Source organism: Alosa pseudoharengus, unplaced genomic scaffold (genome assembly GCF_046254945.1).
Source record: "Alosa pseudoharengus isolate Yale_2024_CS ecotype anadromous, Long Island Sound unplaced genomic scaffold, YU_APseudo_1.1 YU_APseudo_1.1_scf_5, whole genome shotgun sequence".
NCBI classification, from domain to species: Eukaryota; Metazoa; Chordata; class Actinopteri; order Clupeiformes; family Clupeidae; genus Alosa; species Alosa pseudoharengus.
The window spans coordinates 5,526,741-5,553,077 of record NW_027468837.1 but is presented as its reverse complement, the minus strand read 5'-3'; the positions used below and the strand labels follow the sequence as shown (position 1 = coordinate 5,553,077).

The window sequence follows — 26,337 nt, the reverse complement described above, 5'->3', positions numbered from 1 at the left end:
CACCTTATTATGGAGTGTTACCGCAGAATCAATTCAGAAACCTGCATGTATGATGGAACATGGCCTAACAATGTTAAATGACAATGGGTAAAACTTTATTTGGGTCGGTATATAAGCACAGTAGTATTCAAAAGTTTAAAAGCATTTGTGAAATTGGCTGCCTATAACCGGATGGCCTGGGTCGCTTCCAGCATAGGCTAGGCTATGCTATATGGCCTTGTACCCACGGTCGAACTACAGCCGCGGAGATATAGTTTACCAACCCCACTTCCACTCGTGTCAAACTGTTTAAATATGCCAGCAACAACGAGACGTGTCCTGGAGAGTATCTGTTTGTATATTTAAAATATGGATGATATCAGGTGCATAAAAGACGTTTGAATATTTGTGTGTAGCCTAGCCAACTGTTGAAAATGATAGGCTACGACCAAAATGTAGGATCTTCGACAGGAAGTTCCTAACTTAGTAGGTGGGAATTTCCAGATGGGGGTGGGTAGTCAGTGCCCTATATGGCTATGTGACGTCTCATAGTTTCTGACATCAACCTCTCAACTAACCCACAAAAACTCAACACACGGTTTTGTTTCACACCTGGGGTGTTTGTAGAAGCATCAAAGATCCAAATGGAAGTACAAAAGCACAGAAAAAGGGAGTTTTGCATAATATGGCCCCTTTAAACAATCTATTTTAGCCTATTTAACATTGATCTGTCACATCTTTAATAACTATCTCAATTAGTGATCATGACAATGACACCACCACTGGGATGACAACACCTCTGACATGTTTATATTACTACCAAACCCAGAACACAACAATAAATTGAACTACAAAGATGATGCCTTACATCTATCTTTTAGCCATCTACTGAGGTGCCGTCACGGACGATGTGTAAATAAAAACACAATATGATAAACAGCAAATCACATAAACTTATACATAGCTGTAAAAAGATTGCATAAAAGAAACATGATTGGGTATAAAAACAGAGGCCAAGTCTCTCAAAAATAAAGATGCGAAGGTATTAATCACTCTGAAAAAAACGTGTGGAAAAATAATGCAACTATATAAGAATAACGCCCCTAAATGTAAAATTGGAAAGAAAGTGGGGATTTCATCATCTATGGTAATATCATTAAATATTCGGATAATTCAAAGAAATCTCAAGGGACAGGGCTGAAAAACAATATTGGACGGCTGTGATCTTCAGGGTGTCATTTGGCACTGCATGAGACCTAATGCTATAATGAAAATCATTATCATCCTAAAGAGGAGAGGGACCCTCCAACCTGTAATTAGTGCACACAGTTAAAAAGCCAACATCTATGATGGTATGGGGGTGCATTAGTGCCTATGGCATGGGCAGCTTTAACATCTGGAAAAGCACAGTCAATGCTGAAACATGTTTTGCACAGCATATGCTGCCATCCAGGAAGTATTTTTCAGAGAAAGACTTGAATATTTCAGGAAAACAATGCCAAACTGCATTCTGCACATATTACAATAGAATGGCTCCATAGTAGAAGAGCCCAAGTGCCAAAATGGCCTGCCCGGGGTTGTATAACAGAAGCTGCCCATATCCACTCAGAGTGCGCCTGTGCAGAGATGCATTGCCCTCTGCAGCAGGATTCAAAGCATTACCTCCTCTCAGACATAGGAGCCTTCTGAACATGAGCCTGCACTCAGGGAAAAAATAGACTGACATTTCAGACAGGAGGGCCAAAGGACGAACAGACTGGCAAGTCCTATACTAAGAGGACACCAGTACAATGAAAAATGAGGGTGTTAGCCTTAGAGACAAAAAAATGAGTCCAAAGGATCACTACTTAGGCAGTTCTCTCAGGTTTGCATTTAGGATTAAGTGTCTGTCATCTGTCATTTCTCATTTGTGAATTCCATTACCCTACAGATAAAACAGGAGGGAAATAAGCCAAAGAGCTGTTAACAGGCAGAGAAAGGAAGATGGCGGGCAGTGGGAAAGTGTGTATGGCTACACACTCAACACCCAAAAGCCCTGATTGTGATGATTTTAGCTAAATAATATATCAGAATCACCTTAATACCTACTATTCCAAATGTATTTCAATAAATATCACACATATCTGCCTGAATAGTACATTTCTTCATTTTATGTAAAACCATATCATCCCATGGGGAACAGGCTCGTAGCATGACCTAGAGTCTGTCTCAATTGGTGTACTTACGTGAGTACACTTTCGTGTAGTACACTATGTGCACTGTGTGCTTACTGGCAGAGTGCGCAAATTTTAACAAAATAGTATTGTCTCATATCAAACACTAACTCTGTGCATTTCACGGAAATGACGATCGCAAACATTTTAATATAACTTTATTGGCGTCCTCAATTCGACAGTGACATGGTCATACTGTGTCAAAACATGAACCGTTTATGTTATAACTTGCTTGTACCTCCGTAAAGTCTGTTTTCCACTGCTGCTGCTTCAGCTTTCTCAACCGCGATTACCACGAGTTTGAAAACACTCCCTCCCCTTCCGCTATTTGGGCAAGATGGCGTCCGTTAAGGGCGAAAAGTGTCCAGCGTTGCACACTCAGCTTTTTGACCGTTATGAGTGCACCATCCGGGAACTTGCAGCGCCCTTCGTGTCGTTGGAATTTTCAGTGTGAACACCCTCATGCACTCAAATTAGGTATTGTAAGTGCAGAAGTACGCGATTTGAGACAGAGTCCTAGTGTTATTAGCTAGTTATGTAGCAGCTTAGCTTGGATACATCAATGGTAATGGTAATAGCAAATAGTTGTGCTGTGAGGTGCAATACTAATTAGAAACAAAATCCCAGTGTTTGGTCTTAATTTACTTCAAAAATATAACCAAAACAGGTTGGTGCCTGTTAGGAACTTACCTGCTGGCTAAGTTAAATGCTGTTTTTGAGGAGGAAACCATTTAATCATGTTGGTGGAAATATATTTTTTGTACATGACTAAAACAGTGCAAAGGTATATGTTGGTGAAGCTTGATCGATTTAAAGTCCTGACATTTCTGTGTAAGTCTGTTTTCTGCATCAAGACACATTGCAACATTGGCGTTGATTAAAAAGGGATCAGGTTAGATTATATTTTCACTGATTAAGAGATGTTGTTGTATTGATTTTTACCTGTGTAAGGACATCCAGTTGAGCCACTATATGCTCCAGAGTGTTAGCAAGGGCAACAGGTATCCCTTTTTCCTGTGCAGCTAAAGGATGTTGTTCCTGCTGCTGTTCCATAGGCAGGGGCTGGGTACATGGATCTCTAGAGGTTCTGCTAAGTCCACTCTGGCTTCTTTTTCGACTCCTTTCACAGGAAGAGCCCCTGCTACTGGACTGCTCAGTGGCTTCGCGTGGCTAAGAGATAGAATGAGAGATGTTCCAGATTATGTACAATCACAATATACTCGAGTACAATTCCTCAAGTGGGAAGCATGACTGAGGGCTTCAGGTACAGCTCACATCATTAGGATAAATTCCTATACATGTCTAGTGGTCAGAATTTGTAGCCTGTCTAACACCAGACCTGGACACTATTAGTTCATTTTTGCTACACTCTGGGGGGCATGTCCGTGCCCACAGAGTGTAGCGCTGTAGCTGCCTGGCTGCGTAACACCCCCAATTATCACCACTTTTGTTCAGAAATTCTAAAACAACGATGTTTTTTAACACTTCAAAATAACATTTGCTAAATGAACCTTACATTTTTCAGTAGCCATAGGTGTGTAGATTTGAGAAAAATCTGGTTTGGTTCTTAACGGGAGTATTTACTGCCTAAAATATCCGATTTTGTTTACCACGCTCGGAGTTATAGTGCTGGCCTGATGGGTCGCTTATTAACGCCGTTTCAACGCCACATGAACGGTTAAGACCGAGAATTCTCGTCATGAAATTAAAATTCCACTGGAGCTCCAAGCGGTTGTGTACACGCAGCCTTACAACACTGTTTACAGCTCTCCGAGTCATGGTAAAATGTAATTTTTGGTACATGGCTAACTTAGATACACCTATGGTGTGGGTGGTTACGTTTCTTTAGGAGTCCGCCGTCTTGGTTTGTATAGAAATGGATATTAAGTGACACATACACGCAAGACGGCGGAAATACGGGACCGACGGTAATAGGGGGAGTTCCGATAACGTTAGTCTGAGACTCGTAATGTTAGCCGACGATAGGTTGAAGGTTAGTAAACGAGTGCAACATCATTAACTGATCAAGTTTAGATAAATTATATAAGGGCAGTTCCAGCGTTATGGATGTGACAATTGGACTCATATTGGTAAACAAAATGCCTTAGAGTGGGGGCAAAATTAGTATCAGTGAATTAATTTGCATCACTTTTAATGCAACCTCTGTCCTCTGAATACTGAGAAATCCTCAAATTTCATATAATCAATTTCATCCTAAGAATACAAGGCATTTTATCAGCGTTATGGACACACTTTTGTGAGAGATTACAGGTTTTCTACAAACTCTGTGAATTTTGAAGGAAACTGCCGAAACTATGATATATGTACCATGAAGGAGACTTGAATGAACAGAAAAAGTGTGTTTTTGAAACTATGCGTCATTTTCGTAATGCATTATGTAGGAAAAACTGGCGTTATGGATGTGACTGTTTCACGTTATGGATGTGACGTGTCTGAACCAGTCCTCGACAAACTACATAAAACACATAATTAAGTAGTGAATTTTGATATGAAACAATTGAAATAGTAATCATGAAAAACTAGCGATGAAATTATTGCTTCCTCAGTGCCCACTAAGATCCACAGGAAGAATCAGGACAACAAGTAATTTAATATATAGAAAATAAATTTATTTTTTTCCTTATAACTGTCATCAATTTTGGTCAGTGATTCCCGGGTTACTGAAACACCAGGGAACATGAAACTTGGTGGCCACTCCCCTAAATAACTAGCCCTACCTGAACCGTTGCACCCAAGATGACAAAATATTTATGGTATGTTAGTCTCAAGAGCCCGCATGAACCTAACCCATACCCACTCATTTGTGATTTGCACACATAAAGTACATGCACGCGCACATGCACACACACGCACATGCGCGCACACATACAGACAGGCAAGCACACACACACACATAAACACATACAGACAGGCAAGCACAAGCACACACACACACACACACACACACACACACACACACGCACAAACACCCACCCACATGAATGCAGATACATAAACACACACACACCGGCATGCATACGCATGTGGGCATGCAAACACACACTCACACACACACACACACACACACACACACACACAAACACACACACAAACACAGGCACGCATACGCACATGCACACACACAGACACACAGACACACACACACACACACACACTCTTATAAACAAAAGCAAACTCACATATGCACACATTTGCATGCACATGAGTTGCAGGAGTAGGAGATGGAGACAAATTGACAAGCGTGATTTATTTTTGCGAAGAGAATATGCAGGACTGAGAGGCGGTCATATTTTCTACCGCTATGCGGTACATCTAGTTTATTGCTGCCCTTACTCATGTTACTCTGTGGGTATTAGCTACAGAGGACCTGACACTTCAAATGCTGTCATATCGCGTCACATTTAAAATTAAACTGTGTTAAGCAGACGTGAACGGCAGGCTGAACAGATCTGCAACAGAACGAGGTTGCTATGTTAACTCCAGCTGCAAAGTCAGCCATCTTCACCAGCTAACACGATAATCCAGTTACTGTACAACAACAGTATGACAGTTACAGGAAGATAATCGCTCAGATTTTCGTTATTAGGCCACTTGAAAATAGGCTATGGCTAGGCTAATCACTGGAGGTATTTTAATATTATGTTTGTTTTGCTAATGGTTAGGCAAGGCCTCCCTGTGGTTTTGATCAACCTAATAATCTTTGAAATGTCAATTATAAACACTAAGTTGAAATGCGTTGAAACTGACATGCCACCAGAACAGACGTTTTATTGGCTTTGAGGTACAGTATAATAAAGTCCCCAGTCTTGTAAATTCACATTATGTAACATCCATAACGTCACATCCATAACGCACCATTAAAGGTTTTAAAAGTAAGAAAGGGGCACAATTTGGTCATCACACTTTACATTGATATAAATCAGCTTTGCACAGACACTATGGACATTGTCGCATCAACACTGTATGTGTAGCATAAACTTTTCCTATAAAACGTTATGGATGTGACATGGCCATGGAACTTGCTGACTTAAAAACCAAACCCTTACAAATGTAAGGAGTTGTGCTCTTAAAGGCAAGCTGAGCATAGACATTACTCTACCATTCCCTTGTCAATCTGGAATTTGTCAAATGACACAATTTGTTTGAACATTGGGTCCATTTATCCACTTTTGAAATATGTATAATATTACCATGTGAAATATGTTGTTTCAGTATGGTTGCACACCATATTTATGATGTAAAAAGAGTGTCATTCTCCATCAAATTCAATCAGATCAGTTACAAACAATAAAATATAGACCTAAATGACGATTTTAACAACAGTTCTATTTGCGTATGCACAACTTTTTTTTTCCATGGTAAGGATGACCTTTGCATGGAATTGCCCATAACATGATGTGCATGTAAAACAAAACGTAAATCCATGTCAGGTTTAACAGTCCCTGTTTTGGTGGCATACTTAGTCAAATGAGTCACGGTTTCATGCGCTATGCTTCTCCCCGACATTAGTTCATATCCTCATCATTTTTTAGCTGTAAGGCCCAACTGTCTAGCTAAATCCCAAATAAGTGCAAGATATGCCTGTCTATTTCAATGAAATCAGTACTCATATAGTATCTTGTTTCCCAGCTTCTAATACAGACCCATGTGAACCATATTTAGCTATAACTTTTTGTTAGTGGAAGACTTTGAGACTATAAGTGAGTAGGCCTATGGCTGTCTATGGGAAACATGAATATATAATTTTTACTGGATCATATATCATTTGATAGAGCCATCTCTCATCTTTAAACTCTAAGAAACTTACAATTGACACTTTTCATTAGAATTCCCAGGAATCTGGGGCATTGTTGTAGAATTCCACTGGGGTCTAGAGGGTTAAACAGATCAGCCAAGTAATTCTTTAACAAGAGTTCTGGGCATGTCCTATCTATATACTAAATATACTAAACACAGACTGAAAGCAAAATATGAAAAAAAAAAAGACTGGCCAAGAAAGCTTTTGAAATAACATGGAACGTTTCAATTTAACAATTAACTTAACTGTAATGACTAATAGTGAAAAGGTGTGACGTTTATCAGTTCTGAATAAACTCTGGATTGAGCGTCTATTGGTCCAATACCAATGGTGCGAGGTGAGAGTGCTACAAGGTGCATTTTTACACTGCCTGGTAAATGGCTTAGCCTTGCCAGTTCAAATATTTACTTTCTGTGAGGTATACCCTTATATAAACCACCAGCAGCCCACACAGCTCACTCTAGTTAGGCCTATAACCAAGCAGTGCAGCCTGTAAAATGTTCCTGAGCAGCATACAGTTAAGATTCCTTCTGATTGTAATTTAAAAGAGAGGGATTAAAAGATAAACAACGTAAGATGTAAAAGGTATACAGTGTTAAGAATCTGACCTACATCCTCCAACCAAATTATATATTCTGTGTGTAATATTAATTTGAAATTGAAAATAAGAATGGATAGCCATCTCAATCTGGTGCTGCTGTTGGATTTAGTTAGGTATGGGTAGCAGAGCCGATGTGAGTGCAAGAGATAGAGACAGAGAGATAGAGAATAGAACACAAAAACGTGCGAGTCTGGAGAGGCTTGTGCTGAGCCAACAAGCTTCAACAAGGCTGGATTAACTCTTGTTGAGTGGAGAACTTATTTGCAGCGCAGCAGTAAAACAGCTGCTCAAACATTCACCCATATACACCATGGAGCACACTAGTCTCTCTCTCTCTTGCTCTCTCAAACACACACACACTTTTAACACCCTCCTGATGAATCACCTGGACTGGAAAAACCAACAGTGGAAAATTTCCTGGGGCCCCAGTGAAACACTGAATTGCATTGGCCTGACAGAGACATCAATAGCCCCTTCCTACATACACACCCATTCATCAAGCTGAGCTGAACACACTGAGGCACCACAGGAAGTGGGATGGCACACACAGAGCAAATTGGTGAGGTGGGAATGGGGGATGAAGGAGAGAGAGTGGCAAATGGGATACCTGAAAAACACGGAAGGCTTTGCACATGAGCCATTCCTCATTGACTTGTTTCAGATACTACTGCAAAGGTATTTGCACAATATCAGAAAGTCATATTAAGACTAGAAAGTTATATCCAGAGTAACCTAAATTGCTCGCAGAGGCAACCAGATAATTTCTGTGTGTATGTATGCTGTCAGCATGTTCCTTGTGGACTCCAGCACCGTAGGAGTAGAACAGGGAGAGGTTTAATATTCTTTTTGGTGGTCCTAAATTGTGTAAAGACCGAATTTAATGCTATTACATAACAGATGAAACCATCTTCTTCACAAGAAAGATATTTATTGAGAGGAAAGGAAAATTACTTCTTAAATTTAACCTGCTTAGGACCCCCTAAGTCTAACTCACCTTTAGGACATTAAATCACTACTAGATATGAAGAGCTGATTAACCAGATACATACTATGACTAAACCAATTTTCTAAAAACGTAAATGTATTTAATTGGGATTTTATGTGATAGACCAACACAAAGTGCCGCATAATTGTAAAGTGGAAGGGAAATTATACATGGTTTTCATATTTTTTTACAAATAAAAAACTGAAAAGTGTGGCATGCAAAAGTATTAAGCCCCCCTAAGTCAATACTTTGTAGAACCACCTTTTACTGCATTTACAGCTGCAAGTATTTTGGCGTATGTCTCTACCAGATTTGCACATCTAGAGACTGAAATTTTTGCCCATTCTTCTTTGCAAAATAGCTCAAGCTTAGTCAGATTGGATGGAGAGTGTCTGAACAGCGATTGTCAAGTCTTGCCAGAGATTCTCAATTGGATTTAGGTCTGGACTTTAACTGGGCCATTCTAACACATTAATATGCTTTGATCTAAACCATCTCATTGTAGCTCCGGCTGTATGTTTAGGGTCATTGTCCTGCTGGAAGGCCCTAGTCTCAAGTCTTTTGCACAACAGGTATTCTGTTGCCCTGTATTTGTCTCCATCCATCTTCCCATTAACTCTAACCAGCTTCCCTGTCCCTGCATAAGAAAAGCATCCCCACAGCATGATGTTGCAACCACCATGTTTCACAGTGGGGATGGTATGTTCAGGGTTATGTGCAGTGTTAGTTTTCTGCCACACATAGCGTTTTGCATTTAGGCCAAAAACTTTGATCTTTGATCTGACTAGAGCATCTTCCTCCACGTTTGCGGTATCTCCCCACATGGCTTGTGGCAAACTGCAAACGGAACTTCTTATGGCTTTGTTTCAACAATGGCTTTCTTCTTGCCACTCTTCCATACAGTAATGTACAACTTATAGTTGTCCTGTGGACAGATTCTCCCATCTGAGCTGTGGATCTCTGCAGCTCCTCAAGAGTTATCATGGGCCTCATGGTTGCTTCTCTAATCAATGCCCTCTTTGCCCAGCCTGTCAGTTAAGGTGGACAGCCATGTCTTGGTAGGTTTGCAGTTGTGCCATACTCTTTCCCTTTTTCGGATGATAGATTGAACAATGCTCCGTGAGATGTTCAAAACTTGCTTTGTTCAAAGCTTTGTTCTGCTCTGCACACTGCCCTTTGCACCATGCCTTCATCTGGGTGCCTTTATAGATATACATAACTACCCTGGACTGGACTGTTTGACACCATTTTACTCCCTTACTGGCTATATTAGCCACCTGCACAAACTGCTAGCTTGCCTGTATGGTCAATACACCATAATGTCTTCTACTTTAACTTAATCTTTTCTTCAAGTCTTACTTTGGTCTATGTATAGTTACATAATGATTAATCTATTTTTTGATATATTGTGTAGCCTGTTGTATTTGAATAAGACTTTGAATAAGATTCTAAAAGACTTTAGAATTTGCACTGACAATGTACTTGCAATGACAGGACTTGCAGGACACTATTATACCATTGCACCTTTGCACATTTTTTCACACCGCTCCTTTAACAGGTTACAAACTGACCTTACTGTAATGGCACACAATTGATATCTTCATTTTTATTTTTGTAGTACGTATGTGTGTGTGGATGCCATATGTGTGCCTATGTGTATGTATGATGTGTATAAGCTACTGGACACCTTCATTTCTTAAGATTCCAAAATAAAAGACTGAAGTGCAAGTACCTACAAGTGCAAAGTAATGTATTCTTAGTCAGAGGTAGCATTCAATAAAGTTTAGTAGGCTAGTGTATGTCTAATTGAGTGCCTGTCATTTTAAGACGTTCGTGTGGGAATCATGTGTGGATGCAATTCATAACGTAGTTCAAATAACAGTTCGTACTTCTCCTTTGGACAAGCACTTTTGAGTCTTGGAAAACACTTTTCCATTTCAATCGGGATTTTGCAAACAGAGTCAATAAAATGAGCCCTGCATGAGTAATACAAGCAGCTGCAAGTAAGCATGCTAAACTTGACATCCAAAAAGTATTCTAACGTTAGCTTTGAGATAGGGCTACTGCTTGATTGCATACTGTAACTTAACTTCGTTTAGTCTCAATGTACTATGTTGTGATAAGACCGTAGCAGAGTTTTGCAGCGGTTTTGAACAAATTTGCGCAGCATGGTCACGATGTTAAGCGGATTTAATAGCAATGTAGCCCACTGTGTTCTATGCAGTGCTTCTATGTGGCAACAACAATCCTTCAACAATCGTGAATATTTTGTTAAATGCACATGCAGAGGAGGAGCAGCGGGCTCGTTACGAGAGAGAGCGGGTGGGGCGAGGAAGGGCTGTCTGAGTAAGTGCAGCTCAATGAAATTATTTTATCTTATCTTTAATTAAGTGTGCTTGCAAGCACACTTATTGTTCTTCTTAAATTTTATTATTGGGGGCCAAGCAGCGAAGCTGCGCGGCAACCCATAGTGATTCTACCTTTTCTTATTAAGTGTGCTTGCAAAGCAGCACACTTATTGTTCTTCTTAAGTTTTCTTATTATTAAAATTATTATTATTCCCGTCTCCCTAATTTTTTTCCAGCTCCTGTGCGTAGGCCCTTTGAGACAGAGACACCGTTCCAACTTTAAAACGTCCGGGAAGTACCGGTGTAACTTGCTCGAGAAGATGACGTCAAGTGGGCGTGTCGTTCGTCCGCCATATTGGATTGAATAGAAAGCGAAACTAAATTTTCACAGGTCACAAATTTGGTCCGAACGCCACGAAACTTGACGTACATTATCCTTGGACCAAGCCTCACAAATGTTAGCGGAAGGATTTTTGATTTTCGAAAGCATTTGCCCGTCACAGCCAAACGAAATCGGCGGCGAAGCTCCGAAACAGGAAGTCGTCCATATCTCAGGAACACTGTCACATATCGATACCAAATTTTGTATATGAAGTGGGGACTCCAGTGTGAGGGTGCATAAGCTAAAAAAAAAAAAAGAAATATTCCAAAAGTTTCCATCATTTGGCAAACCACCCACAGGTATTTGGTAACTCTCACCATTCACCTTTACACCATTCACCTTCTATCACAACGCCTTCCAAGTATGCTCAATGCCTCTGGGTATGCACAATGTCTCCAGGCAACCTTGCCCAATGATGATATCCTTGCTCTGCCATGGGATAGTATGGACTTACGAACTGAAATAGCAAGGAGAACAGTAGCTATATATATCTTACATAATAGAGTTGTTTTCACATTGACGGTATTCAAATTAAATTTTTCATTATTGTTAAATATCATGATGGGAGAGTATTATTAAAAATGTTACAAGTATGCAAATGCATATGTTTACGGGCATTTAGGTTTTACTGTGTTGTTTTGTTGTAAAGACATGCAAGGCATTCTGGGCCATGTAATGAACAGTGGTCGGCAGCACTCCATAGGCTACGTATTAATATGAATAGGTGTTTCTGTAAACCTAGGGACAATAAACAGCTATCTCTGTTACAAAAACGAGTTGGTAATCGCTCATTGAAGAGGGAACTATGATAAAAAGATTGTTTTCCTAAAAGCATGGAGTTGACGAAAGAATAAACAAGCAATGTCACGTTAATGTTAAATAGCCTAGAACGACATCTGAACTCTAGGTGGCAACGTTGTATTACATTTCACTAGTGTAGCCTACTTGAAATACGGTGTGAGATTCACAAGTAAGGAAGGATTTATTTAATATTGCAAATATTATGTCATTTATCATGGGAAATTATTGGAAATGTTATTTCTTGTTTATTCTAATTGCAAACCACACACATCCATTCGGAATCACACGTACACATTTAATACTGAAAGACTATCATTTCGTTTATTTGATGTCGCCTAGCAACACAGCCTTCAGAGCAAAGATTCTAGAACAGGGCTTCAGAGAGACACGTTTTAAGTTTGTGGCCAAGAACCTAAAATATCGGTTTCCATGTGCTGGATGGTGTGCGTCCTTTATGAAAGTAAGTGTTTTATACAGTTAACGTTACAGACATAATGAGTCATGTTGTAGTGGTCAACATAAATGTGCCCCTTCTGTTATTAGAATGCTAAGCGGAGAAGCATGCTAAGCAGAGATTTAGTATCATTAATTTCTTATGTGGCTAGCTATAGGGAGGAGATGTATGTTGCTAATTGGGAGTTATGTTGTTTAGCGTAATGCCATGGTCATTTGATATAAGATGCTTGCACTCGTAACTTCGTCACGTGTAACTTTAGGACTGCTATTTTTTTTTACTAACAGTAATTCACGAAGCACTTTAGCCCTAAAAGTAGCACCTACGTCTGTGACAGCTTAAAAGAAGTGGCAAGGATTCCTAACACGATGTTTTGAAATGCGTCTACTATTGTCTACAGGAGCTTCCAATCACGAGGGAACTTGCATTGTAGGCATAACTAAGGGATGCAATAACACCACCAGCAACCAAAACTAGCCTACTCATTGTCAACATGTACATGAAATGTAACGTTTCATGTGAATCAAATTAAAATGTTTTCTTTGCAAACGTAGGCATAGGCGTATGGTGACATTAATTTAATAATGCTGCTGTGTGAATCACGGTAAGCGTGAATGAAGTGGCCACTTCTTAATGGGACCCACTGTATGGAAGTGGGCTAAGTAAAATAGAGATGTTTTAAATAAGATAAGGTTAATCAGAATTCTACGATATGCCCGCTTGACAACGGCAGAGATAGAACTGGCCTTTGGCCATAGCAACCATCCATTTAGAACGACTGGCCTTCATAGCAACCAAAGATCTGAGCTGTGTTGCAATGTGAGGCAAAGTATAGAAAGGTGATGAAACATACAGAGACAGGTCAAGAAATATAGTGCAGTGTAGACAGTAGTATACAGTTGATTTACAGAACGTGGTTTAGAGTAATATGAATTAAATATAAATATGTACAGTGTATTAGCAGTTATCTCATACAATAAGTAGAACTAGACTGCATTTCCGGCGGGAACTGCAAAAGTGTGCTTGCCCTGGTCCGGTCACCAACATGAGCAGACAGTGGCATACGCTATGCTGAACCTGGCTTGATCCAAGCATTCTAACAGTGCCTTTCAGTGTTGGAGCAGTGGCAATACCGCAAAAGCTCTAGGAGAGGGCTATTCACCTATTGACTTGCGGGGTGAATGCGGCTCGTTGGATTTTACCTGTGGCCTGCCTTTGAATTTAGCTTCTATGACTAAGATCAAATCAATAAAATAAAACAACAGCAGTGATTGGCTGCAAAAATAAATAATGTCACGTGTCTTGCACCTCTCAAACTGGGCTATCAGGTAACCTAGAAGAATTGAAATGATGAAATATGACTAAGGAATTCAAATGCTGCTTGTTTGTCAGGATACTTTTTCACTGATTTATTTTAAAAATATGAGCTATGAGTGTGAATGTTATATATTCCATCCCCTAATTCTGTTTTACTGGTTTATTTGACAAATAATCTATATGGATTTGCTCTATAAAGACCTTATGTCTGTTTAGGATTGTTTTGAGAGCCTATTGATGTATCTCAGAATAAAGTAATGTCCACAACATTATTGATGTTTTTTTTTTGTGTGAATGTATTTTACTTAACTCATTAAATGTAGCTGAATACTCATGAACGCATGTCTCTAATAGCCACAATAGGAGTAATTTTAGCAACACCGTATTTTGTGTGGCCCATAACGACCCAGTGGATCATGAAAACGTGCCAAAATTCCCATTCCTTGCTTGATGTTGGTACATTAATCCCATTCAGATTGCCACTTATCTGTGATGTAAGAGTTCAGTATAGGTTTAAGGTCTGGGGCACGGATTTGACATCTGTGACTTCTTCATTGAGGACTTGCTTAGCAGCACTGTCCGCTTTCTCATTTCCCCTCAGACCAACATGGCCTGGGACCCAGCAAAAAACTACACTGAAGTTCTGGTTCTTTAGACGTTGTAGTTGATCAAGCTCAGCTTTGGTTGTACTTTTTGCGTGACATTAAAGCCTACTCGAAAGATTTTTAATTGCAATTTAATTGAATGCAATTTACTTTTACGATTAAATAAAATTAATTTATCCCTCTCACCCATAGTTTTCTATTTATTTACAAATGTACATAGGCCTACTGTAATTACATGTATACATAGTTATTCTACTGATCTTCAAAGTATTCATCCTGCACATAGACTTATTCTTACTACTCTTAAGTTGTTGTTTCTGCACTACAATGACACTGTTTCCACACTGCACATAGCTGTATGTTATGTACATTTCTGTTATATATTTGTCAAATTGAATATCAATAATTATTCTGTTTTATTATATTCTGTTAATACACTGCCTATATCTATATTATTAATTCTACTATTATACTGTTACTGCTACATCTACATGCATTATTCTACTTATTGTATGAGATAACTGCTAATACACTGCACATATTTATATTTAATTCATATTACTCTAAACCACCTTCTGTAAATCAACTGTATACTACTGTCTACATTGCACTATATTTCTTGACCTGTCTCTGTATATTTCATCACCTTTCTATACTTTGCATCACATTGCATGCATACTGTAGCTACATGAATCACAGCTAAGATCGATCCTTGGTTGCTATGAAGGCCAGTCGTTCTAAATGGATGGTTGCTATGGCCAAAGGCCACAGTTATCTCTGCCGTTGTCAAGCGGGCATATCCTAACTTTATCTTATTTTAAACATCTCTATTTTACTTAGCCTACTTCCATACAGTGAGTCCCATTAAGAAGTGGCCACTTCATTCGTGCTTACCGTGATTCATACAGCAGCATTATTAAATTAATCTGTCACCATATGCCTATGCCAACGTTTGCAAAGAGGAGAATCTTTTAATTTGATTCACAATGAAACGTTACATTTAATGTACATGTAAACAATGAGTAGGCTAGTTTTGGTTGTTGTTGGTGGTGTTACTGCATCCCTTAGTTATTATGCCTACAATGCAAAATTGTTCCCTCGTGATTGTTAGACGCATTTCAAAACATCGCGACGTGAAATGCCACCACAAAACATTGTTTGTGAATCGGTCTTATTAGGAGTCCTCGCTTAAGCTGTCACAGACTCAGGCGCTACTTAGGGCTAAAATGCTTCCTGAATTACTCTTAGTAAAAAAAAATAGGAGTCCTAAAGTTACGAGTGACGAAGTTACGAGTACAAGCATATCAAGCAACATAAATCTCATAACGTTAACGTTACAGCAACATCTCCTCCCTGACATAGCTAGCTAGCTTCTAGCCACACAAGAAATGAATGATTTTAAATCTCCGCTTAGCATTCTAATAACAGAAGGGGCACATTTATGTTGACCACTACAACATGACTCATTATGTCTGTAACTCTATAAAACACTTACTTTCATAAAGGAAGCACGCCATCCAGCACATACACATGGAAACCATATTTTAGGTAGAACTACTTGGCCACGAACTCAAAACGTGTCTCCCTGAAGCTCTTCTAGAATCTTTGCTCTGAAGGCTGCGTTGCTATGGCAACATCAAATAAACGGAGAGTCTTTTCAAGGTATTTCCTGCTTGTACTGTCGTCAAATCCATGCTTTGAGGAAAAAAATCTTTTTATCATAGTTCCCTCTTCAATGAGCGATTACCAGCTCGTTTTTGTAACAGAGATAGCTGTTTATTGTCCCTAGGTTTACAGAAACACCTATTCATATTAATACGTATGGAAATCAAGTTAACGCTGCCGACCACTGTTTGTCTATTACATGGCCCAGAATGCCTTGCATGTCTTTACAACAAAACAACACAGTAAAACCTAAATGCCCGTAAACATATGCATTTGCATACTTGTAACATTTTTAATAATACTCTCCCATCATGATATATAACAATAATGAAAAATTGTATTTGAATACCGTCAATGTGAAAACAACTCTATTATGTAAGCTATATATAGCTACCGTTCTCCTTGCTATTTCAGTTCGTAAGTCCATACTATCCCATGGCAGAGCAAGGATTTCATGATTGGGCAAGGTTGCCTGGAGACATTGTGGATACCCAGAGGCATTGATTGAGCATACTTGGAAGATGTAGTGATAGAAGGTGAATGGTGTAAAAGGTGAATGGGGAGAGTTACCAAAAACCTGTGGGTGGTTTGCCAAATGATGGAAACTTTTGGAATATTTCTTTTTTTTTTTTAGCTTATGCACCCTCACACTGGAGTCCCCAGTTCATATACAAAATTTGGTATCGATATGTGACAGTGTTCCTGTGATATGGACGACTTCCTGTTTCGGAGCTTCGCCGCCGATTTCGTTTGGCTGTGACGGGCAAACGCTTTCGAAAATCAAAAATCCTTCTAGTAACTTTTGTGAGGCTTGGTCCAATGATGATGTACGTCAAGTTTCGTGGCGTTCGGACCAAATTTGTGACATGTGAAAATTTAGTTTCGCTTTCTATTTAATCCAATATGGCGGACGAACGACACGCCCACTTGACGTCATCTTCTCGAGCAAGTTACACCGGTACTGCCCGGACGTTTTAAAGTTGGAACGGTGTCTCTGTCTCAAAGGGCCTAGGCACAGGGAGAAAAAATTTAAGGGAGACGGGAATAATAATAATATTAATAATAATAATAATAATAATAAGAAAACTTAAGAAGAACAATAAGTGTGCTGCTTTGCAAGCACACTTAATAAGTGTGCTGCTTTGCAAGCACACTTAATAATGTATGTAGATGTAGCAGTAACATTATAATAGTAGAAATAATAATATAGATATATGCAGTGTATTAACAGAATATAATAAAACAGAATAAATATGGATATTCAATATGACAAATATATAACAGATATGTACATAACATACAGCTATGTGCAGTGTGGAAACAGTGTCATTGTAGTGCAGAAACAACATTATAAGAGTAGTAAGAATAAGTTTATGTGCAGGATGAATAGTATAAAGATCAGTAGAATAACTATGTATAAATGTAATTACAGTAGGCCTATGTACATTTGTAAATAAATAGAAAACTATGGGTGAGAGGGATAAATAAATTTTATTTAATCGTAAAAGTAAATTGCATTCAATTAAATTGCAATTAAAAATCTTTCCAGTAGGCTTTAATGTCACGCAAAAAGTACAACCAAAGCTGAGCTTGATCAACTAGAACGTCTAAAGAACCAGAACTTGAGTAGTTTTTTGCTGGGTCCCAGGCCATGTTGGTCTGAGGGGAAATGAGAAAGTGGACAGTGCTGCTAAGCAAGCCCTCAATGAAGAAGTCACAGAATGTCAAATCCCTGCCCCAGACCTTAAACCTATACTGAACTCTTACATCTCAGATAAGTGGCAATCTGAATGGGATTAATGTACCAACAACAAGCAAGGAATGTGAATTTTGGCACATTTTCATGATCCACTGGGTCGTTATGGGCCACAAAAAATACGGTGTTGCTAAAATTACTCCTATTGTGGCTATTAGAGACATGCGTTCATGAGTATCCAGCTACATTCAATGAGTTAAGTAAAATACATTCACACACACACACAAAGCATCACTAATGTTGTGGACATTCCTTTATTCTTAGATACATCAATAGGCTCTCAAAACAATCCCAAACAGACATAAGGTCTTTATAGAGCAAATCCATATAGATTATTTGTCAAATAAACCAGTAAAACAGAATTAGGGGATGGAATATATAACATTTACACTCATAGCTCATATTTCTAAAATAAATCAGTGAAAAAGTATCCTGACAAACAAGCAGCATTTTAATGCCTTAGTCATATTTCATAATTTCAAATTTTTCTCTAGGTTACCTGATAGCCCAGTTTGAGAGGTGCAAGACGCGTAACATTATTTATTTTTGCAGCCAATCACTGCTGTTGTTTTATTTTATTGATTTGATTTTAGTCATAGAAGCTAAATTCGAAGGCAGGCCACAGGTAAAAGCCAACGAACTGCATTCACCCCACAAGGCAATAGTTGAATAGAGCTTTTGAGGTATTGCCACTGCTCCAACACTGAAAGGCACTGTTAGAATGCTTGGATCAAGCCAGGTTCAGCATAGCGTATGTCACTGTCTGCTCACGTTGGTGACCGGACCAGGGCAAGCACACTTTCGCAGTTCCCACCGGAAATGCAGTCTAGTTTAAATAGCAGGCCTACAACATAGAACATCAATGTGTGGTGGCCGGTTTTGATTTCGTGGTGCCCAGCCACAGATTAGTCAACGTATGGAAAACACTGAAGGTGTAAAATAAAAAATATTTAGCAGCACACGTTATGCTTGACGAATCGACGCTCATATTTTGCGTCGACGTATTTTTTGCGTCGACGTCATCGATTACGTAGACGCGTTGTCCCAGCCCTAATGTGTATCAAATTTTGAGAGATTTGGATTGAACGGTCTTGAAGAAGATAGATTAGCTTCACTAGAACCTAACATATTCTCCAAAACGGAAATGTGCTTACTGTAGCGCCGCCTAGACTTGTGAAGAGGCCATTATAATTTTTTGAGGTCGCTGCCAGGATTTCAACTTGCACTGGAATTGAAAGTTATGTGCCTGTGTGATTTATAGTTTTTCAACCACTTTTAATTACAGAAAAAAGAAAGAACGGTAACACTTTACTTGAAGGTATCTACATAAGAGTGACATGACACTGTTTATGACTTGTTTATGACACATTCATGACAGTGTCATGTCACTCATATGTAGATACCTTCAAGTAAAGTGTAACCGAAAGAACTCTAATCCTGACAAAACCAACAGGGTTTCAGCAGGTTTTCTTGCTTAGATCACTGCTGAAATCAGAGAGTAAAGGCCGCCACACACAGCAAGTGATGTGACACCGATGTATGGCAGACAACCAACATAATAGAATAGAATCTATTAAAGCGAATGGGGTAACCGCCATGGGAAATGGAACAACCATCGCCTAGCTCTAAGCCCCCCCTTTCTGTTTTTCATAGCAATTTTGATACGAATAGAAAATAACTATCTGGACATACCACCACCAGTCACCACTGAGCTGAGTGGGTATTAGGGCTGTCACTTTACGTTCGAAAATCGATTGCACAATCGATTGGACCAAACAACACAAGTTTCGAAAACGAACTATTTTAACCCAATATTTACACTATTAATTTTAAACGAAATAAACAAATAAAAAAGATAGATGTAACAAAATTCACAAACAAGAATATAAGAATATAAAAGAATTCCGAAGTGCAGTAAGCATTGCGAAAGCTAAAAAGAAAATTCCCACCAAGTTTACGCACCGGGAACAGCTGTTTCAATCAGCTGCTGTGCTGCTCGTGTTTTGCCAAAAAATGGAGGACAACGCGATCAACCTGTGCGACATGTAGAGAGACGAGTGATAGGCCCTAATAACTTGAGGAGTTCGATGTGGAAGTACTTTTTTGGATTTTTGGTATATCAAACTATGGAGAAGAACAAAGCGATAGGCTACGCAAACTGTGCAATCGAGTTCTACGTAGGCGAAATTTGTTTGACATTTCTAATCGTAAAACACAGACACAGCTACGTTGAAGCCTGCAGTCATGTCACTGATGTAATGGCAGTCCACTCGGCTTACTGGTTTTTTCGAGAATGTTGCACTTCTGTTTGTCATTGTGCACGAAACTTCACGCCAATAAATCATCAGAAATATTGCTGGCTTGCGTCTACAAGCGCCCTATTTACGTTCATCCTAATGCCTGTTAGTTGTTTGTGGATTGGCCTATATTTGGCGTTGAAAATGGAAACGTCTTTAGACATAAAAAATCGATTTTACAATCGATTCAATGAACACTTATGTCTCAAAAATCGAACAGGATTTTTCACAAAAGTGACAGCCCTAGTGGGTATCCCTATCAGTCGCTTAGCAACGGGGACGCTGGCTGCAAGCCGCTCCGTCTGACCTGTTTTTATTCGGATTTTTTAATATTTTACTATTTTATTCCTGATTATTTTTATTATTTTATTTTTTATTATTGTAGATTCGTTAATTTAGCTGTACAGTTATAGATAGCCTTTTTTATTTAAACGGTTTATTTTGTTTTTCCACACTTTTATTGCGTTTTATGAAGTCTGCCTCTAGTCCGAGTTCTACCTGCGCTGTTTTTTCTCCTGGTGATCAGCTGTTTTTTCCCCCCCTGCCGATTGCCATCAGCAAGGCCTTCACTGCTATTTGACTTGCTGTCTGCTTGTGTGGTGGAAGCTGTGCTGGATTCGAGCTTGCTAGTGTCTCTCTCCTTTTCTATCCTGAATACGCTGGGTTCATATAGTCGGTTGACTGTCCAGCTGCTGGTTTAGTCGGTTGACTGACCAGCCGGAAATTGAGGCTTCGTGCTAGCTAGGTGATTAAATTGCACACTTTGGACTGGCTGATGCATCAAGCCGTGTCGGAGTTTGTGTTTTGGCTATGGGGGGTTTTCAGTACACACCCCTTGAACTTCGACAGTTCGCCTCCACCGACACCATCAACATCGAGGTGCTCCACCTTTGCCGGGCAGCGGGGATCCTCCGGCGGAAACGCTACTTGCACAGAGGCACAGGTCGCTCTATCATCCGTGCGACAGACGAAAGCATCCCTCCATCATCTCCATGGGATTTCTTGCCTAATCAACGCGGTTTTCCAGAGCAGTCCGCTCCCGCAAACAACTCAGTGTCAGTGGAGAATCTACAGCGACCAACAACGCAGCGAGAATCTGTCTCTCACATCTTGGACAACTTCGATGGAGCTGCTGAGAATGTCACATCACCATGTCAGACTGCGCCTGAACCGCCGCAAGACCTTCATCCGAAGGTAAAAGTTCTCACAGCTGGTTCACCGCAGGAAGTTCTGCAGCATGCGCAAGACCCTCCTCCCGTCAAATTTGCGTTATTGAACGCACAATCTATTTGTAACAAGACTTTCATTTTAAACGACCGCTTCACGTCTCATCACCTGGACTTTTTGTTTATAACGGAGTCTTGGCTCAGCGGTAACGACGTCATTCCACTTGGAGAACTCTGCCCTCCTCACTGCAGCTTCATGAATTCCCCTAGGGCTACTGGTCGTGGAGGTGGTCTGGTCACTGTTTATAATAACAACTTTAAATGTAGAATTGTACAAATTGATATGTCCTCCACTTTTGAGGTACAGCTTGTAAAGATAAATGCCACCCTCCTCTGTGCATTAGTTTACCGACCACCAAAAATTAAGCTTAATTGTAATTTCATTCAAGAATTTGCTGATCTACTATCTTTTATGGCCTCTCGCTCTGACAATTTCATGATTTTAGGGGACTTTAACATTCACATCTGTTGCCCATCAAAACCTTTGGTTAAGGACTTTTTATGCCTTGTGGACTCTTTCAATCTTGTGCAATCTGTTATGGCCCCGACACATCAGAAAGGCCACACATTAGACCTAGTATTGTCTTATGGTTTCAATGTTTCCAACTTAAAAATTATGGATGTTGGGGTCTCTGATCATTTTTTGATTTTATTTGAATCTATTTTGTTTTGTCCCCCTGTATCTCCCCCTAAGTCCTATTCCTTTGCCCGTTCTATTAATTCCACCACAGCCACAACATTCTCTAATACTTTCATCCTCTCTCACTCACCTACTATCTCTGTTGCTATTTCCACCTGCTCTGACATTGAAGAATTAGTCACTCTCTTTAATGCATCCTGTCTTGAGACCTTAGACTGTGTTGCCCCACTAAAACAAAAGCGTGTCAAAACTATCACCACTCCATGGTTAACCCTTTAGCCGCCATGGTTTAAAAAGAATAAATTGGATTTGTACATCAAAATTTCAAAAGGCCATGGCTTGCAAGTGGTCAGAGATAAAGTCCTACTGTAAATGTGAAAATCATTTAGTATGAACAGAAGTTTATGAAGGGGGTGAATTTACTCATCTAATTTGCATATTATGACGTCACTGGATGGTAACCACCGTGAATTATGCACATTTCACTAAATACTAGATGTTGAACATATTTGAGCAGTTTTACTTTCTTTTTTTGTCATTTCACCGACATAACAAATGAACAGGAATACAGTCACATGTAAACCAACAATAGTAAACTATTACTATTACCACAAACCTTATTATACAATAAAGTAGCCTGGTCAAATCAGTTCCTATCGCGGGTGACTTTGTAGTTCTTCAGAGCCCTATTTTTACTACCCCTGCTGTCTTTACTACGTCCATTACGGACACTATCATCACCTTTACCACTGGCACCTTCAGCTACGTTGGGCAGAGGGTCGACATAAGCGTGGTATGCTTAGTGAACACTGTCGTAAAGACGCAAATGACGCACCCCCATTCACAGACGCAGCGTGACTAGACGATCGCTCATATTCTCCAAAAGGCAGATATTCTCCTTCAGAATCAGACTAGGTAAATAACAGACCCAAGACTTCATCACGTTAACTTTTTCTTCAACATTTGGTGTATTTCTGCTTCAATTTGTGCAAAACTATGGCCTGCATTGCTTCCGTGTTATGGAGGAAATGCACATCTTCTTATGTGTTTCTCGTGTGTAATCGCGTGTAATACCACGTCCATTACGGACACTATCATCACTATTACCACTGGCACCTACAGCTATGTTGGGCAGAGGGTCAAAATAAGCATTGTATGCTTAGTGAACACTGTCGGAAAGACGCAAATGACGCACCTCCATTCACAGACGCTCCGTGACTATCACTGCCAATAGACGATCGATCATATCCTCCAAAATGCAGATTTTATCCTTTAGAATCAGAATAGATGAATAAAAGACCCGAGACTTCATCACACGTTAATTTTTTTTTCAACATTTGGTGTATTTCTGCTTCAATTTGTGCAAAACTATGGCCCGCATCGCTTCCGCGTTATGGAGGAAATGCACGTCTTCTTCGTGTGTTTCTCGCGTGTTTCACATGCTTCCTGAAAACTTTGAAAAAAAAAGGTTGAGCTTGAATCGAAGCTCTGGGTGTCTGCCAACTAGTGGTCAAGAGTACAAATGAGATTTTACACTGTACTCGCGTCTATCGTCTGTTTTATTCAGTAATGACGCTTGTCGCAATATTGCGACATGGGCGGTTAGAGGGTTAAATGCCACGACCCGTTCTGTCAGAAAATCTTGCAGGAAAGCAGAGCGCAAATGGAAAAAAGAGAAGCTTCAGGTCTTCTATGACCTTTTCAGAGATTCTCTAAAGACCTACCAAAACTCTGTTAAGGCAGCAAAGGTTGAGTATTATGCTCAGCTTATCAACAATAATGCTCATAGGCCTAAAGTTTTATTTAATACCATTAACTCTATTATAAATCCTGACTCTGCGTCATCTACTCTTGCCCCTTCAACAGAAATCTGTGAGAAGTTCCTCAACTTCTTCATCAATAAAATTGACAAAATAAAATCTCAAATCTCACCTCCAGATTCGGATCCCTCAGTGATAGAACTTTCACCTAGCTGCCTCCAACAGTTTCAGGCTATATCTTCCTCCCAGCTTTCTGAGGTGGTCTCCCATATGAAATCTACATCCTGCCACTTAGATGTTTTACCTGCACGCCTTTTTAAAGAAGTTTTTACCATCATCTGCCCTCTTGTATTGGCCATAATTAATCACTCACTAACCAATGGAGTGGTCCCCTCAGGTTTTAAATGTGCAATTGTGCAACCTTTACTTAAGAAACCTAACCTTGAGCCCAGTGACCTGAAGAATTATAGGCCTATTTCTAAATTACCTTTTCTGTCAAAGATACTAGAAAAGGTTGTCCTCTCTCAGGTTTCTTCTTATCTGAGTGAGTTCAATATATGTGATAAATTCCAATCAGGTTTTAGATCTCTGCACAGCACTGAATCAGCCTTGCTTATAGTCCAAAACGACATTCTCTTAGCAGTTGATTCTGGATCTTGTGCCCTCTTGGTGCTTCTTGATCTGAGTGCAGCATTTGACACCATTGACCATAACATCCTATTAAAACGCTTGGAGGATGAAGTTGGTCTCCAGGGTTCTGTTTTGCAATGGTTCTCTTCTTATCTTAGTGATAGATCATTTTCAGTTAGTTTAGGCAATTTCTCCTCTTCCTCTGCCCTTATAAAATGTGGTGTTCCTCAGGGTTCCATTTTGGGCCCTCTTCTATTCTCTCTTTATATGCTACCCCTTGGCTCAATTTTTAAAAAGTATAACATTCAGTATCACTGCTATGCAGATGACACTCAGTTTTACCTGCCTGTTAACACTAATGGCATTTGTTCTTTGGAGAATATTTTTAACTGTCTCAGTGACATCAAATGCTGGATGGCAAGAAATTTTCTTCAACTGAACGAAAGTAAAACTGATATAATTATTTTTGGCCCTCCAAGCGATGTTTGAAAAATGCACTAGGACCTCTCTCTGCAAACTGCCACAGTGAAGTAAAGAATCTTGGGGTTTTCTTTGACTCCTCTTTAAATTTTCATAAGCAAGTAAATAGTGTGGTCAAAGGCAGCTTTTTCCAGTTAAGAACCATTGCAAAACTGAAGCCCTTTCTGTCCTTCTCTGATCTTGAAACTCTTATACATGCTTTCATAACTTCTAGACTAGATTATTGTAATTCCTTATATGCAGGCCTGACCCACTCCACTCTCAACAGACTTCAGCTAGTTCAAAATGCAGCAGCTAGATTATTAAGTGGCTCTAAGAAACGTGAGCATATAACTCCTGTGTTGGCTAAGCTGCACTGGTTACCTGTGGAGCACAGAGTTAAGTTTAACATTTTACCTTTTGTCTTCAAAGCCCTCAGTGGTCTGGCACCTAGTTACATAGGTGACCTACTAATTCCTTACAGCACTCCAAGATCACTTAGGTCTTCATCTCAGAATCTTCTCTATATCCCCAAAACACGCCTTAAAACTAAGGGTGATCGAGCCTTCTCTGTTGTTGCCCCCCAACTCTGGAATAGTCTACCTGTACATATTAAGTCCTCTCCAACCATTGACTGCTTTAAGTCTAACTTAAAGACTTCCATTTTCTCCCAAGCTTTTAATCTACCTTAATACCCCCCCCACACACACACTCTTTATTCTTTATTTTATTTTTGACCAACTTGTTTATTATTATTTCAATTATTTATTTATTTTCCCCCCATGTTATGTGATTATTGTTGTTGTACCATTGTCATTGTTTTATGTTTGTTTGTAAGCACTTTGGTTCAACTCAGTTGTTTTTAAATGTGCTATAGAAATAAAGTTGACTTGACTTGACTTGACTATCAACCTCTGTTCACATGAACTGGCCAATGAATAGTTTGGCTTTTGGGATTGCTGTCCAATGCTGTCCATTCATCCCAAGACATCCATTCTGTATTGAGCAAGTAGTGACCCCATATGTCAAACGCTGTTTTCTGAACCTCCCCTCTTCTCCCACTATAGGGCTAGTAACATTAGGGATTTCTTGGTTAAAGCGGATTGTCACACCACACAGCAGAACGAGGAGGGACGCTTAAGGAACATCACTGGTTTCTTTCCGTGCAAAGGGTGTGCTGCGTGTAAAAATAACACTAAAAAGACCACCTCGTTCACAAGCTCCATCACAGACAAGACCTACAAAATTAAACAATGCACCACATGTAACACTGCTGGGGTAGTGTATCTGATTACGTGCCCATGCAATAAACAATATGTAGGCAAAACCAACAGACCTATAAAAACGCGCATCATAGAACATAACAGCGCTATTAGACGCAAAGATGAGAAATCGCCAGT

At 39.6% G+C, this 26,337-nt stretch overlaps 1 protein-coding gene across 1 annotated transcript in view; it reads right to left on the bottom strand.

The window, feature by feature from the left end:
• poc1a (POC1 centriolar protein A) overlaps nt 1-26,337 on the bottom strand; it is a 118,013-nt gene that overhangs the window by 26,280 nt on the left and 65,396 nt on the right. The window contains exon 10 of the mRNA XM_076268844.1: nt 3,135-3,362. Coding sequence (XP_076124959.1) covers nt 3,135-3,362 — 228 coding nt within the window. The remainder of the gene's footprint in view (nt 1-3,134; nt 3,363-26,337) is intronic.